Raw genomic sequence first — 17179 nt, forward strand, 5'->3', positions numbered from 1 at the left:
AAAGACATGCAGGCTAGGTTGATTGGTGACCCTAAATTGTCTGTAGGTGTGAGTGGTTGTTTGTTTATGTGTGGCCCTGCGATGGACTGGCGACCTGTCCAGGGTGTACCCCGCCTTTCGCCAGATGTAAGCTGGGATTGGCTCCATTCCCCCCGCGACCCTGTATGCAGGATAACCGGTTGACGATGGATGGATGGATGGACTGTCTCAAGAGAGGGTTCCCACCTGTCTCAAGACAGCCACCATCATTCCTGTACCGCCCTGTGGCACTCACCCCCATTCTGATGAAGTGCTTTAAGAAACTGGTTCTTCAGCTCATAAAGAACAACATTCCAGCCAGCCTGGACTCTCACCAGTTTGTTTTCAAGACCAACAGGTCCACAGAGGGTGCCAGCTCCACTGCCCTCCACTCAGCTCTCACACACCTTGAGAAAAACAACAGCTACATCAGAATGCTGTTTGTGGATTTAAGCTCAGCATTCAGCACGATCTCCCCATGAAACTGATCAGCAAACTCAGCACTCTGGGTTTAAATACAACACTCTGCAACTGGATATTGGACTTCCTCACAAACAGACCCCAGAGAAGAGATCCAGAAGTTTCAGGTGCCGCACCACCAGACAGCAGAGCAGCTTTTTCCCCCTAACTGTAAGTAACTGTAACTGTAACGCAGTAGCGCTGATAAGATGGAGTCGACAAACAAAGTTGAAAAGAAGATAAAAGTAAGTGTATGTGGCTGCTTCTGAGAATGTACTGCAAGGGCCTGACCGGTGACTTTGGGTACGGGAGGCGGACACGCTGACGAGAAGGCTAAACCTTGTTATTCTGAACACTGAGCATAGCCCAAACATTTGTGTCCTTTTTTTACTCTGCATGTCACAATGTTTGCAGGTGCGGGCAGGAGTGGATACACATGTTGCAGGAATGGGCGGTAGAGGAACACACATGTTGTGGGAGTGGGCGGTAATGGTCACAAAATCTGCGGGAGCGGGATCAAGAGTCCTGCGCTCTACTCTGATTCATCCTCAGCACTGCTCCATTGAACATTTCTGTTTACAATTTTAAAATTGCTTCTGTATTAATATATATTGTCTGCTATGTAGCAGAAGGGAGGTGCAAATCTCATTCTCTCAATCTCATTATATAGGCTGTTATATTGTGACAATAATTTGTACCTACCTACCTAAATTTACTTGAAAGCTCTGAGGAAGGTAGAGGTTTGCTTGCTAGTAATAATGCTAACAAGGCAGAAATGTTCTGGTCATGTTCATGTGTAATGATAAAAAAAAAAAGAGGTGCCGGTGTTTATGGACTCACAGGTGGCGAGATGACGTGGACAGTATAGATTGTCCATTTTACAGAGAGAATTGAAGGTAAGCTAGCTATGTTTTACCGTATTGATTGTTAATTTGGTAGTTAGCATCGTGTCATCCAGGCACTTTAAGATGCATTGTTAGCCACTTTGTGCAGATGCAGTGAAAAAGGCAGTGATCGTCGGTAATCAACTCGTGGCTGTGCTTCAACTGTGCGAGAGCCAGACAGCGGCCTACCAAAAAGGACTAGATGTATGTCTGTCTAGTATGAGAAAGTCTAGTACTCGTGTAACTTTCACGTCACACGTAATAACACCAGTACGTCATATAGATATGGAAACAAATCAACACAATTCAGACTTTTATTTTATTTTCACAACAAAATTTATTAGAAGAATAGTGGTTTTGAAAAGAAGGTTCTAGCATCCAGTGAATACTACCTTACACAACATTACAGCTGAAATGTGTGGCAAAAATGGCAATATTCTTTTTTACCAAATTGAATATAACATAACAAGTAAAGTATTTCACACATGCACAAAGACAGATCTAATCAGCGTTGCCTGACATTCAATGCAAAATGAAGTCTAAAGAACAGAATGTAGGAAATCAAATCATTAGTTTTATCTTTTTGTCAAAAAAATCACAGACATTATGAGACATTTTATTATTCATCAGCCCAATCAGAAAATCAAAATTTGTATTCAAAACAGGGAGAGATAAAGAGAAAAATAGAACAGTGCAGTCAATCAAACTAAAACCAATTATTGTGATCCTTGTTAAGATCGATAATATAAGCCTAGAAGAATAAAAGTCCAACTCACAAGGTACAAAATAAGAATGAAAACAAAAAAAATTTGTACATAAATAAAACTACAATATGAGAAAAATATTTTTTAAATTATACATTTTTTGTCAAACTGTAAACAGTAGATATTGAAAAACTGAGGTCCATTTGGGGTATTTGGAGAACCTGTTTGTGTGTGTGTGTGTGTGTGTGTGTGTGTGTGTGTGTGTGTGTGTGTGTGTGTGTGTGTGTGTGTGTGTTTTAATGCATTTGTGAGAGGTACAGTCCAGCTGGGACCAAATCGAAAAATGGGACTTGGGCATCCTGAGCATGGGCACAGCGCCCCCTAGGGCCCGCTGGACTGAAGGAATGAGGTATATCGTCAAACCCAAAAAACAAAATCTCAGCGTAAAAGAGGAAAAAGCCCAGCAGGCCCTGCAGCGGGGCATCCATCCACCCGTTAAGAACCAAGGTGACATTATGAAACGTTAGAAACCTCAGCAGGACAAAAAAAATCAAGACTGAAGAAATTAAGAGGTTTGTTGTTGTACCCAAACCCCTGACAACACTTCCCTGCATCTACCCAAATATTACAAGCTGCTTCCAGCCCAATCAGAGTTATCACAACAAAATCAGGTTCCTACCAAAACCAACAACAGGAATGTAGAAAGTAATCTTAAGAGTTCTTACAACATAAAATACAGCGTATATTTCAGAGTCTTTACACAGTTCTCATCAAATGTAACTAATTTGATTATTGTAGGAGGTACACAATTTAGGCAAAATTCAAAATACAGTCATGTCATCCAGAAAAAAACTGCTTTTGCATGACGATGAACATTTGACTCTACAGGATACTTCCAAAATCCATGGCATCTGTCAAGCTGTGTGCAGCAACACAAACACTTACAGTGGAGATCCCAACTAATCAAGCAGAGAAGAGTGTCTGTCTAAAAAGTCAATGAACAAATGAGAACAACTGCACTGAAAACTGCGAAAAAGATCTTTCTGCTCCTGTTCCACTCGCCTTGTTCCTTCACAGCTATACAGTTCTACGGGTTTGATCACACAACGTCCAGCTGAGCTCCGTCATTTTTCTGGTTTCACTTGCGGTGAGAGAGGCTTACTAAGTTTTCCCTGAAGCGTTAGAAGAACTTAAGGCAGATCTGTCAAATTCCTCTGTTGTGTGTAACTCCACTGGCGGCGGAGAGAAAAAACTTAGTCAAGTTAGCACTTAAACCACACGGATACCAGAACATGGCTTACTGTAACTCCGGTTTTTAAACCACCATACTGTATGAAGGATAATGGAGGCTTACAACACTTACAAGCCAAACCACTGTTTTGTGCACATGTATGAAAATGTTTGTTTTAAGAGGTTAGCTTGGTGTAAATCATTGTTACGTTGGTGCTTTGTAGCCACACAATACAAGATGGCTGTGTTGATGCTTGACACAGCGTAAAAGTCATGGCACCTGACACAGGTCAGAGAGAGAACAAAGTGCAAACAAAGACTCAGCTGTCCTGAACTGAAAATAAGATGGGCATTCACAAGATACTAAAAAGAGAGACAACTAAAGGATAGAAAAAGAGAAGTAATCACATGAGTAGAACACAAAATATGAAAACTCTGAGGGCGAGAAAAGCTGCTTCTGATCGTTTGAGATTTTGGCTGTGATTTTCGTCTTCATAGGTTGATCACTGCTTTATTAAGTACCTGAATAAGAGTGAGAGCAGTGTTGTTCAGGGTCCCTGAGGGTGTCTGAGTAATGTAATTTGGGTCTGTAAGGCGCCAGAGAGAGGCATCTTTTCCTACAGACAGCTGGGATACGTTCAGAAATGCAATTCTGTTCCATTGAGTTACCATAAGAGCACAGGTATATTAATGTCCCTAAAAAACTGCTCTGATGCTAAAATATGGTTGAAGAACAACTGAGGAAAACCAAAGAGCAAGCGTTTCACATTTATTTCTTACACAGCCACACAGATTCTCATACACACTTTTTTTTTTTTACTTTACACAAGGAAAAAATGATTGCAAAATAGCTTTAGCCAAAAACCACTACGAAAGCTGTTGCAGAGACAAACAAACACCTTGGGTGCTCCTTCTTCTCAGGAAAGGGATTTTTTTTCTTAGGGACAATATTTCATATTAAAAACATCAGAATCTGTCCTGCGGACAACATCCAAAATATGCACTTTTGGATTAACCAGCCTCTTCAAACAAAAGGACTGATACAGGGGTATGTACACCAGCATGCAAAAATATCAAGAGTACATGAAACTGTCCTTTGCTTCCAGCAAAGCTTGAGGGAGATGTGTTTTCTAACAACTTCGCTGTCCGTTGGGTTCTTTAGAGAACCTTAACAGGATCATCACTCTCCACACCCACCCCTTCTTCATTTAAAACACTTTACTTTTCTAGACATAAAAACACACAACCGTTCCTCCTCAGTGCCTTCAATATACAGTTCCACCTCACCTGTGAAAAAGACAGGCAAGGGTTGATGGGTAAAGCAGTTCTATATACAACTGTTCTTAAGATCCCAACCCCCCGCCCCCAACCCTTTGCCCTCCTATTGTGACTCTCCCGTCCAAGTCATCTTCATAAATATACTTTACAGTGTCTGCTTCAGAAAACATCCCGCCCACCCCACCCACCTTTTCACAGAATCAGGCTTGAAAAAACTACAACTACACTAGATCCTAGTTCCACTACTTCTTCTGTTAACAAAATCTCAAGTCACCCTGTCCCTTTGCCCGATGCTACATCATGGGCAAATAACAAGCCAGAACAGAGTAAGAAAACGAACACCAAAAGCAACAGAGTGGGAGTGATTTTACTTAACATACTGCACTGGACTTCTGTATTGTTTCCCTGAATCATTATTGGAAAAGGCTCATCCTCTTCCTTTTTCAAGATAAAAGTATATGACATTAGAGATTTTATTATATACATATGCATTTGTGTTTGTGTCTGCGTGGGGCTTGTATAGGTATATCTATGTGCACATATAGAGTATTTCTTATTCTTAAATATGTATAGTTAAATTAGAGGTTACTTGTGTTTGCGTTTTTTTACATTCAGTTTTAACAACAATAAAGAGTCGATAAGTAGATAAAGAGGTATGGAAAAGGAACATCGTGGGGACTGAGTGGTTTCAAGTTTTTGACATGTTGGCATTCATTCTTTCAGCAAACCCACTTTTAAAATCAAAAGACAGGAGGATTTTGTTCTTTTGATGAAACCCCATAATTTGCAGGAATTCTAAGAGTATCATCTGCGGATTTTTCCGAGCTGTTTGGAAATTGCGATCAAATTGTTTGAAAACAACTTCCTTTCTGTCTTTAACTGAGGAACGTTAGGTGGGCTGCGAAAGGTTCGAGACCAAGTATGTTCACAAATAAAAAAACGCAACACGTAGGAGGATGTAAATCCAAAGCAGTATAAAAACCTATGGAACCTCCAGTGGGCGCTGCACACATGGAGCATGGCAAAAGAAGCAAGAGAGGAAAAACAAAGACAAAAGACAGAAGATGAAAGTGCACAGGAGATGAGTGTTGATGAACAGGATCTGACAAAATGTGGAGGTTGTCAAGGTTACATGAATTTCTTTTCTGAGGTATTCTGTGTTGTATTTTTTTTTCTTCTTCTTTACATTTTTGCACACCAAGAAACACCAAGATGGAAAACTTTAAATAAGACTGAAAGAAAAAACAAACACTCAGCATTACTTTCCCAAACGCAGATTCAGTTAATGCACTCTTTTGTTCCTGGTTTTAAGAGTGGCTTTCCTCAATTTTGACATTCAGGAAGGCAACAGTCCAAGTCTTGTAAGTTAGATCTCCAGAGGATCGACGAGGTGGACTGTTAAGTGAGCTCTGCATGAGCCTCCCCTGCTAAGAGTTATTCATATTTACAATCCTCGCTGTTTATAAAGCACTGAAAAAGTATTTGGCTGAAAATAATGTACAGAACCAGTCAAAAGTAATTAAAAAAGGCTTTTTTCAAAGAGCCTTTTAAGTGACGTTCTGGCTTTCGTGAGTCACCTTCAGCCAGATGAGTTTGAGGTTTTCCACCAAAGACTTTCTGAATAGTTTCTGTTTTGGCAGTGGGAGTCATCTGCATGACATTTAATCTTCTGTACTGCCAAACTTCCTCGCTGAGGACTAAACTCCAATATCCGCTCACCGAGTGCCGGTCTGTCTGACCTGACCATCGATCGTGCTCATGAGCCAGTGTTGCTTCTCAGCTCGACTATAAATACACTGCCTGGTGGGGTGCACGCATCTGCATGTAGTGTAGACTTCACAACTGATCGGTAACCAAGAACGTACATAGTCGTCAAGACAAAGTTCAGATGCTAAGACAGCAAAAAGAAGCTAGACAAGAAGATCACAGCAGTGTACTAGCAATTAAAAAAAAAAAAAGACCTCACTTATTGATTTCTTTTACTTGTTCCATTATTAAATACACAACACTAAAATAAAGCCCGGGCCCGAAACATCAAAACAAGAGATCAGAGACATTATTCAACATTAACGGACAAACCTTTAATATGTTGAGTCTCTTTTGTGTAGAGAGTTCATGACATTTTCACCAAGTCTGAAATATTAACCGACCAAACATACTGTTTGTATGTTAGTGTGTTTTTTCTAGAAATAGTTCTCAATGTTGCAGAGGATAATGATCACTGTTGTTGCTGAAAGAACATCAAGTCCTGTCTTTAAAAAATCTAAATCTGAAAGTTCCTCATCAAAGGACAGCGTGGCAAAGCCTCTGTGAAAAGATAAGATAAACAAAAGAAAGGTAGAGGGAAGACCATGTTCAGAAGCCTCTGGGTCATGTATTCAATCCCAAGAGGTGGCAGTGAGGTTTACGAAAAGGCCTGATGAGTGGTGAAGGACCTGGTGCAGCCCAGAAACAACCCATCTTTCCTGGGATAAATGAGGACCTGTCAGCTCCAGGGTGCTCATGCTCTACTGGCCAAGGATGCTAAGAGGATGACACATAGTTAGGGGGTGAAGGTGATGGGAAGTGGAAGGAAGGAGTTTACGACTTTTCATCAAAGAAAGTGACAATAAAATCAAACCACATTTACTGAGGTGTGGAAAGGGGATGTGTTGCCTACCCGGCCACCTACGGCAGTGCAGCAGCATAACGGTGCAGCTCTGGAAATTTCTCACTTTTGAGTGACAGGACAATCAGGATCTGACATATTTCTGAGAGGAGATTGTAATGATCAGCTAACAATAAGCGAATACTCTTCGAGGTCCGTTAGAGGGAGGCCTGACAGATCATCCAGCTAACTTGTTGTGGCATTTAACTTTCACCAAAACCTTTTGGAACCAGCCAGCCTGACCTATAAGGCCTAAAAAATGCTATGAAATGCTTCTAATGGTACTTCACTGGCAACAACTGACTATTCTTTAGTTTTCATATCAACTTTGTGCAACTGACTGGCTTCTGAAGTTGTCGGCCCCTGAAAAGATCCCCACAGGTAAGTCCTTGTGACAAACTGAGGTAGCAGAAACAACAGAGAGCATCTCAGAGACAAGCAAAGAGAAGGACAAATACATGCTTGTAGATGCTCTCACATGGATACAAATGAGAGCAAGGCATAGAAAGAGTTGGACAAATATTTTGTACAATCATGTCTTGTGTCAATAGCATTTCCTTTGAAAACGCACCGGACAAAGCCTGAAGAATCAACATTAGAACAGCTGGTATTTTTTTCAACAAGATGGCATCAGTTCTGCTAAATTTTTCAAACTCAGCCCGCAACCTCCATGCTCGTTGTGCAAATGCAGTAGATATACCAGTGTTAGCAGAGCTGGATTTGAGTTCAGACAGAGCAACAAAGACCAGTGCAGCCCATCCAGCTAGCTCTAAAAGGCCAGACACACCTCCACAAGGTAAAAATGCTGCAAGATTGTCATGGCAACACCCAAGGGCACCTCATGAAATTACCACAGAGCTTTTTGACCAGATTTCCTTCACACAGCCCTGGCTTTTATGTTCAAAATTTCCTTTTTCAATCTGCACATCAGGTCTGATATTTTGTCCCTAACAATTGCCTTCTCTCTCTAAGTGGAGATTCAGATCGACCGCTGCAATGTTTTATTGCAGACGCTATGTGCCCAACGTTCGTTTGTGAGGTAATTTCAGCTTTGTTCCATTAAAAGCCTGTTTAACTGGTATGGGGGAGGGGTTGGGGACCTTTAGCAGACCTTTTATTTTTCTGTACTTTACTAAGATTTCATCCTTGCACTCCCATCCACCTCCTCAGAACGCCATGTCTATCTGGCGGTCTGTCATCTGTAACAAGGCTTTCTGACAAAGCGGGGGGGTGAGACGCATGCCAGCACTGCAGGCCAGTATGAGAAAACATTTGCCTGTGACTCTTTCACAGTGCAACATCAACAGAGGGGCCTGGGAATTTAAGCAGACAAATTTGACCTGAATCTCACATGACATTTTGCTTCGACAGAAGAATGTTGTTTTTGAAGCAGCTGCTCTGTGATTTCACTCGGGTGGTTAGATTATACGTGATTAAGAAACCAACTCTTAACAATTAGATTTGAGATTGTGATTAGAGTCTTCAAAAGGCACTCTTGATTCCACTGATTGAAGAACAACAATATATATAATCACTTATTCCTGGTGGCTAAATCAGATTGAATGTGAGTAAAAAGTTGTGGTCCATGTAGTAAATTGTTGATCCAGGATGTGATTTTGGAAATCAAAAGCTTTGAATAATGCCAGGAAAAAAAACAGGCTGCAATTAGCAAGTGAAGAGAGCGCCCCATAAAATGTTCTAAATCTGGCTAAAAATGTGTTGATTTTCTTATTTTAAAAGCACATGATTTTGTAAAAGATCATGAGTCAATACTTTATTAAAGGACCATTTCAAGGAGAAGTCCTCATCTGTAGTTAACACAGCGGGATCTCACTTTTTCCGAGTTGTAACATAAAATGATGGTTCAAAGCATTACATTTTAACATGAGGACTTTAATCTTTGGAGTCTAATTTCTTTCACTCTGAATTTGCATTTTCTCCAAATGTCCTCCAAACCATCAAGCCCCTGCCAAATTTCTTGTTTAATAAATTATAACGAAAGGGAGGAAAGGTGTCTGTCGTGTTGATCGCTGCAGATCAGCATCAATCCAGAGGCGTGTCTGGCCTTTAAGATCTGTACTCAGCTCTGCTTTCAAAGCCAGACTGCTACTGAGAAACTGACTGCTTGTCACATCTTCACAAATGCTTTGACATACAGCACTTGGCTTCACACTCCACAACAGAGGAGATGCACATTTCATCTGTTAGCGTAACAGATCTGTTAGCGTCGCTTTGATAAATGTCTGGGGGGAAAACAACCGCATGGCAAAGCCTACAACACACATGGAGAATCGCAACTGTCAGTCGATGTGTTGATTGTTAGTTTTTAAAACTGCACTCAAGTAGGATATTTCTTGTTACAATATGTAGTTAAAAGAAAAATGTGTCTAAAAACACACCAGGCAGTTTCTCAGATGGGGATTTAAACCTAATCCTGGACTATTCGCTGAAAAACTACTTCAGTCCAAGAGTCTGGACCGGGAACCCGACCCAAAATACTACTGGTTATGTCCTTTGCATTCCTTTGCATTGTTTTAGCTCATAGTGAGAGAATCCAATTTGATGGACCAGCATGCAATGCAGCCAGAAGACACAACATGAGAGCAACGTTTTCTTAACTGGAAAATGTTCCTAAATATGAATTAAACAAGGATGGCTGCCTTCACAGTAAACTGTAAACACTGAAAACTGCAGGAATCACTGACCTCGGCAAAAATAGGAGAGACAGGTTGAAGGAAAATGTGTAAAAAGGGAGAAACTTCAATAACAAAATAGCTGCAGGAATGCAAAGAACATCACAGACTAGTCAAATAAAGCAGAATAACTGAAGGGACAAATGTTTCTTACCAAAATGACCAATAGGTTAATTTAAAAAACGAATAAAAAAAACAAAGGAGAAAAGCAGTCTTTGCTGAAAGCAAGAAACAAAGGGATTTTCACAGAGGCAGTGCCTGCAGTGTCCCAGATCAAAATCAGCCAGCAAAGCTGATGTTCTGCAGGCTGTGGACAAAACACACCCACCTGCTTCTAAAAGAGAAACGGCAAACTCCCAGCTTCATAATTATAAATATAACCCACCCACACAAAGTGTGGCTACCTGATGAGGAGACAGAGTGTTTGTTGCTGTAGGTGCGTATGTGTGTGTGCGTGCGTTCTGCTCTTCCACGGCTGTATGTGCTAGAGAGAATACAGCATTGTATTCACATAAACCTGGCTTCTGGCTTTCAAAGAATTTGTCTTTCCTTTGTTAAAAGAAAACAAACAAAGTAAAAGATTTTATCAGAATCAGAACAGTACGAATGACTACAACAAGAAACAATTATTCAAAAACTGCTTCCGTCAGTCACATCTAAAAATCTGTAAATGAGCCGTACTAAAAATCCTGATTCTTCTTTGTGTGTGTTTGTTTCTAACGTACAATCAGCTGCTTTGAAGTGGTCGGACCTGAGGTATAAATGACAACCAGATATGCAGCGTGACACAAAAAGAAACAGAGAATAAACTTCTCCGCAGAGAAGAGCATGGCAATCATGTACATTATGGGTCTTTCTTTTCTGGTAGGCCGCAGCATAACACACCATCCTGAAACAAAATGGCACGTCATGTGGCGTCTACTAAGTGAGGTTACAGTAGTTGCTGTTTTTTTTCTTCTTTTGTCACGTTTTTGTTATTCACTCAGAAGAAAAAAATTAAATTAAATAAAAACCAACCTGAAAAGCAAAAGAGAAATCGATTGGCTTACCTGAAGATGCAAAACCAGTAAAATAAATACATATATATTCATAAGTATATAGCTTTTCATTTTCATCATATAAAGGTACATTTTCCTGTGTGTGGGGTGGGTTTTTTTGGAATGCAGTGTAAAAGATTTTGGATAGGATATTTTTCTTTTACAAGACAGCAGATAAAAGAAGGTTAACTTGTCCACCTGTCCCCCAATCTCCCCTCTGGGTCTCTGATTTCTCTGGGTGTGAGAAATAAAAAAAACACACAAAAAATCCCCCTGTCAAGTTTCAACCTGGAGTTATGTTTCACCTAAAATCACAAATGTGAACAACACCACCTTGTTCTTTCACAGACCAGGGTGGGACTGACCTGACTTGTGGCCTCCAGGGTAAAACCATACGACTGAATCCCAAAATGTTTTTACATTTAGAGGAAGAAATGAGATGTTTGCGGCCCTCCCATATCAACCCCATCCAATGGTAAGAACAGGAATAGCTGTATAGTAATCCCTGTGGGTCGTCCCTAAACCCCTCCCTCCCCAAATCTGTTGCTCATTATATACTTCTATAATGTTTTGTTGTTGCAAAAAAATACCTGAAAAGAGGTAGGGTGGCAAATATTGGTCAGTCAGACACTTGAAGCGTCTCCCTCCTCCATTTGCAAGAGGGAGGGGAAACAAAGAAAAGAAAATTGAACAGATAATAAAAGAAAAGAAACAGCGTAGGATACTATATTTCCCAGAGTATCAGCTATCCCTTCACCAGGCTCCCAGGTAAGGTATACATAAAAGTATGAGGCACGGAAAGGAGGCATTATTCTGAGCTTGAGGTATAGCACTTGGTCTCTGCTGACCAAGTCGACATATAGTTTATATACTGTATATATAGGTCTAGAAATTACATCTAGTACAGGTAGTTAAGTCTGCGCCATTTTCCGACTGACAAATATTGCTGCCCAACCCACTGGCTCGATCCTGAGACATTTACAGTACTGAAAGCTACTGTCGCACGCTCGCGTCAGAAAACGACTGCGTTTCCAATGCAAGCAGCATTAAGTGAAACTAAAAGCAAAAGAATAAAAACAACAGTCTGTTAAAAATAAACTGACAGTGCCATCTTTTTTGCAGATCACTGTTCTGGTTTTGTAAGTTTGAGATACTCATTTCAGTTTACTACATTCATTATGTGAGTATTTGTTAATATATGTATTTAAATAGATATATACGGTTCTCTTAAGTATATAATATAGTATGAGGTTTCTTTAAAAACAGCAGTGAGACTCAGTTGCAAGAAGGAGGACTTTTCGGACAGGGGGAGCCGTTAACCACGTATAAAAACCATAAAAAAAAAAATCAAATTAAATGAAATAAATACACCTTAAATGGCATGCACCTCAGTAGATATCATCAGGCTGAAAATGGGACTTAAAATTACTCGTATTTTACAAAGCAATGCCAAATTTTAGCAAAAGCCAAACAGGCAACAAGGGTCAAAAATTTCTTAAGGATAGAGAGTTTGTAAAGGATTTAGAGTTTGTGTAAATTATACACAGATAGTTTGGCCTGTTCAGGAGCCCCTCTTAGGGGAATTCCGTCTTAAGTGCTTTTGGAGTTTATCCATGCACCTGTGCATTAAGTGACGTTTTACATTATATTAGCAGCACAAATCCATACTTTACATGCATTACATTAAACAGGCTAATAGGCAGAGTGTCATGAGTTTGTTTTGTTTGTTTGTTTGTTTGTTTTGGGCCACATGTAAGTTGCATTTTGCTGGCTAAGTGAGCTGCTATCGTGCCTTTTATCAGAGGCTTGTTCATGAGAAGTGCTTTACTATCAACAGTGGGGTTTCGATCCCGTTTTAACTATCAGATCAGTGCATTGTCCTTCGCTGGGTCCAACTCGACGCCCACAACAACTTTTTAGACACTTCAAATGCTTAGCATTGTCAAAGTGTTGGACGCATTTTATGCATGATGACCCCTGGCAATACTTTTGTTCCAGGGTTCTTTTCTAGGGCTTTCCCCATTGACCATACATACCTGCCAATCAAATGGGAGCTATAAAGCTTAAGGTGGATAACCAAAAACCAGAGAAGGGAAAGACTGTATGCAACAGGTAGTAAATTATTCTAATTCTAATTAGATTGTGATTAATTCATAACTTAGTATAGTTTAAGCATCTCTGCCTCAGGATTAATTGTGTTGACATCCTGTCAACATAATATATTCAATTGGCCCAACCCCAAAATCAGCCAAAAAAAGTGGTGCATGCCATTTTTAAGAGAATAATCAAAGAAAAAAACAAATCAAATAAATACAGTGTACAATACATTTCATAAGGAGTGAATCATCATCATTTCATCTGAACAGAGAGGTTCAATTCTCATGTTAAAAATTTCACAGACTGGGTGAGCACCAGGCAGTGTTAGGAACAAAGAGCAACATTTACCACAGAGCAAAAAAACATAACTACCAAAAAGCTTTTGTCATCTCCTTCAATATTTTCCTCATGGAAAATACCAAAGAGCTTTTTTTTCTTTCCACTTGTGTCCTCTGAGGGATATTCTCGCCTGGTAAAATGTGATGACAGTTTTCTATCCCTGGTGGTTCAGCGGCGAGGGGAAGGAAAACAACATGACGACACTACACAAAACTGAACTTGTTCGAGCTGTCGACCGTTTTTTTTTTTTCCTTTTTTTGTGTTATGTGTTTCTTCTTTTAATCGTGGAGGTAATTGAGAGGAGTAGTTTGGGTCCAAGCTGCAGCTTTCTGAAAGTCTTCACAACTAAAGCTTTTTTCTTCCATCTCTCCTTGCCCCATATCCCCCAGAGAAGAGCTACACTACATGCATAACCTCAAAACAGTTTCTTTCTTTCTACTTTTGAAAAGTGCTATTTTAGAAGTTTAGCGCCGTAAGTTCAATCGCCTAACCAAACATCAGTGTTTTCTGTTCCTTTTCATGATTCATTAGCAGGTCTATCTGCTATGGCTCTGCCATATTTACTCACATGGCCCCTCCCACAGACAAAGCATTAGTGAAAGACAAGTCTTGTCCTCTTCTCTGTCTACTATAGGTCCAACAGGAAATTACCATATTTGAAAACCACATCATCTGTCTCAGTTACCCTGAGTTAAAAATGAGGAGAAACGAAATCATCCAGAATCACAGATTGGCTTTTACATCATCAGTCATAATAATTTATAATATATTAAATCTGCTTTTCCCTCGACTCTATCAACTACCCCTGCATATTACCCACCCACCATCACAAAATGAACAACCCTATATAAATGCACATTGTTGTATTAAACTGCCTTTGTAGTTTGAGGGAGAAGAATTTCTTTTAAAACTCAGCTAAGCTGATTCTGCTTAGTTTGATTAGAAAGGAAAAATACATTAGCGATGTGTTGTTGTTAGCTTAGACTAGCTAAAGCCTTGTATAGGAACTAAATAATCAACTGAACAGCAGCAGAGTTTCACATTCTGATCCTAAAAGGCCTCCGTTCAATAAAGATCTCCATGAGGGGATGAGCTCACCATTCGGAGAGCAACTTGAAGGTAGCGCTAGCATTCCAGGATCAGCAGTGAAACACTGATGGAGGTCCAAGAGGTAGCATTTCGCCTTAAAAAACGCTGATCCATAATCATATTACCCCTCAATTTGTCCCTTGGCAAAAAAAGGGTTTTAGCGCTTGTTGGGATCTGATTATAGATCAGCCTACGCAGGCGATGTGCACCTCTGACCAATTGCGAGGTTGCGACTGGGCTTCAGAGACAGACCATAATAAGTGCATGATGCAAGGGCAACAATGCCGAGGTAACCTGGTCTGTAAGCGCCAGACCCAAAAGCGTAGTGCAAAAGAAAGAAAACAAATCAAATTAAAAGATAAAGATTGAGGAAACAATGTCTATTATCAGTAGTGTCCACGAAACTCACAAACATGCATCCCTGAACGACTTTTGTGTGTCTTTTCTCATTCAAAATGGACGGGTTAATGTTGCTTTTGTCTGCACAGAGATTAGCAGAATATCTAAATTAGGAAAGAAAAGATTTGCAGTTAAAGCGTCATGGCTACCTGGCAATAAGAGAATGGGTTTTGATGCAGAACCCTGATGAGGAATATCAATGGTATGATTAAACCTTACACTTGGCTTCAAATGTTATTGACAGTTCACTTACCAATTTTCAGCGAGTACTCCAGGAGAGAGAGGGGAGCAGTAAAAGGACTAATTTGTCAGTTAATTTTCAACTTTCCCCTCTTTTTCCCCCAAATTGGAATGGTCCAAAGCCCAAACTGCATTTATAAGCAGCAATGTTTCAGTATATCAAGTTCAGAAAAGAGGGGGATTAGGTTTTTGGGCAGGGGATAATGAGCATGCTTATGGAAATTTCATTAATTGTCATTTAACAAATGTCTTTAGCTGCATTTGTTAAGCCCCTGGATATAAAAGCTAAACAAATGCTTATACAGCACAGCTCAGCTCAAGCAATGCTTGTTAAAAACCATTCGATTAGGTGTTTATCTCCAGTTTGTTTTAAGAATCCTCCTCATATTATCCCTGCGTTTGTGCTCACCCAGATACTGCAAAGTAAATTGGCACAAATAAAGCCCCATCCATTACTTTAGTCATTTGACTGAGGTTTACATGTGTAAGTCGTTTTAGTCGATTGGTTTGAAATTGTCATCAATCTCTTCTTTTACATTGACCTTGAGCTCAGCAGGTGCCAGCGGCTGGCCATCATCACGTGGGGTTGTGGTGGGCGTGTTCTCTGACTCGGCAGGAAAATCCTGGCCTCCTGCTTCTACCTTCATCATCAGCTTGAGCTTCTTCTTTGGGGGGTTCTTAAGGGTTCCCATGCGCTCCTTGACCTTGTACTCCAAGGTGCTGTGTGGTATCCCGTACATGTTCTGAGCCTTGGACACGCTCATCTTTCCGCTCATCACTACTGCTATGGCCTCCTCCAGGATCTCGCTGTTGTACTGGCGATAACGGCCCCTCTTCTTCCTTGGCTGCTTAGAGCTTGGATCCCCTTCCACGTCAGAGGTGGAGTAAGCTGGCCCGGAACTGGAGTGGTCCAAGTCAGAGCTCCAGTAGTCAGCCGCCCCATCCAGCAGGCTTCCGAGGCTTCCTCCCCTGCGGTTCTGCTTGGGCAAAATGGCTCTCAGCTTCCTGCTCAGGGTGTTCTCCCCATGGCTACCACCACCAACCCCCACGGCACCATAGCTGTACAGGTCAGAGGCATGCGAGTCCCAGGAGAGATCCATGCCCCGAACTTGGGGGATTTTTAGGTCAACAGGAGGTGAGTGGCCCTGGTCTCTCTTGCCCTCATTGTGGTGGTGTTGGGCCTTGGAGAGCTGATTGTGGTGGTGATGGTGGAGGGAACTCTTGAAGGAGAAGGCTCCGTGGTGGTGATTCTCCAGAAATGTAGGCAGGTCTTTGAGGTCACTGAGGGCCCCGCTCAGAGCTCCACTGGCCTGCTTTAGCTTCAGCAGGCTGTCGAGGTGGGCCTTGCTTCCCCAGAAAGAGGAAGAGCCCTTCTGGCCAAGCAAGGAGTGGGACTGCCCATGATTGAGCAAGCCAGCTGACTCTAGATTAGCCAATGACAGAGCAGCAGGCTGGCTCAGAAGGCGGTGCTTCTGGCTGAGGAGCTCTTCCTTGATACGCAGTGAGCGGGCCAATGGGGGCTTGAAGGAGTTGGAGTTAATGTAGTTCTCCCTAAGGCCGTCCTGCAAGCTTCTCTGCAGCAACCCATCATCCTCATCCACCTCTGGCAGCGTCTGTTCCACTTTGAGGGAACGTCTGGACGGAGAAAAAAAGAGGAGAATTTATGAACAGTGTCAGACATCCCGTAGTAAAACAAAACTCATTCTTGAGACTAGAGGTTGATGCTTAAGACTGACTGAATTTTTAATTTAATATTATAGTCTGTAATGTGGTGCTCAGAATTAAGTTATTAATCATGGGTCTTTTTACTTTTACCATCCTACATATCAGGGGAGAAGATACCACTGTCTTTACCCAAATCACAAAGCATAAATAAATTACTTTTGAGAAACAAGTCTTTTACCAGAATATTTTTTAGAGAAATCACAGACCAATGTCTACGGCTTTGATTGTCTACTCATTACTACTTTTTGTTCCTCAGTAAAAAGAACAAGGGGTAAACGGGAAATACAGCATGTTTTAAATAACGTGAAGTGATGTTTTACCATTTGTAAAACAAACGTAA

The 17179-nt window shown here is 40.9% G+C and overlaps 1 protein-coding gene across 1 annotated transcript in view; it reads right to left on the reverse strand.

Moving 5' to 3' along the window:
- Positions 1 to 10999: 10999 nt before the first annotated feature.
- Positions 11000 to 17179, reverse strand: part of lcor (ligand dependent nuclear receptor corepressor) — an 82100-nt gene continuing 75920 nt past the window's right edge. Inside the window, exon 7 of the mRNA XM_038711919.1 lies at positions 11000 to 16749. Within this exon, the coding sequence (XP_038567847.1) occupies positions 15609 to 16749 (1141 nt within the window). The 3' untranslated portion in view covers positions 11000 to 15608. The remainder of the gene's footprint in view (positions 16750 to 17179) is intronic.

Source organism: Micropterus salmoides, unplaced genomic scaffold, assembly GCF_014851395.1.
Source record: "Micropterus salmoides isolate LMB-PRFRI ecotype aquatic unplaced genomic scaffold, ASM1485139v1 Ms_hic_scaffold_1, whole genome shotgun sequence".
Classification (NCBI taxonomy): Eukaryota; Metazoa; Chordata; class Actinopteri; order Centrarchiformes; family Centrarchidae; genus Micropterus; species Micropterus salmoides.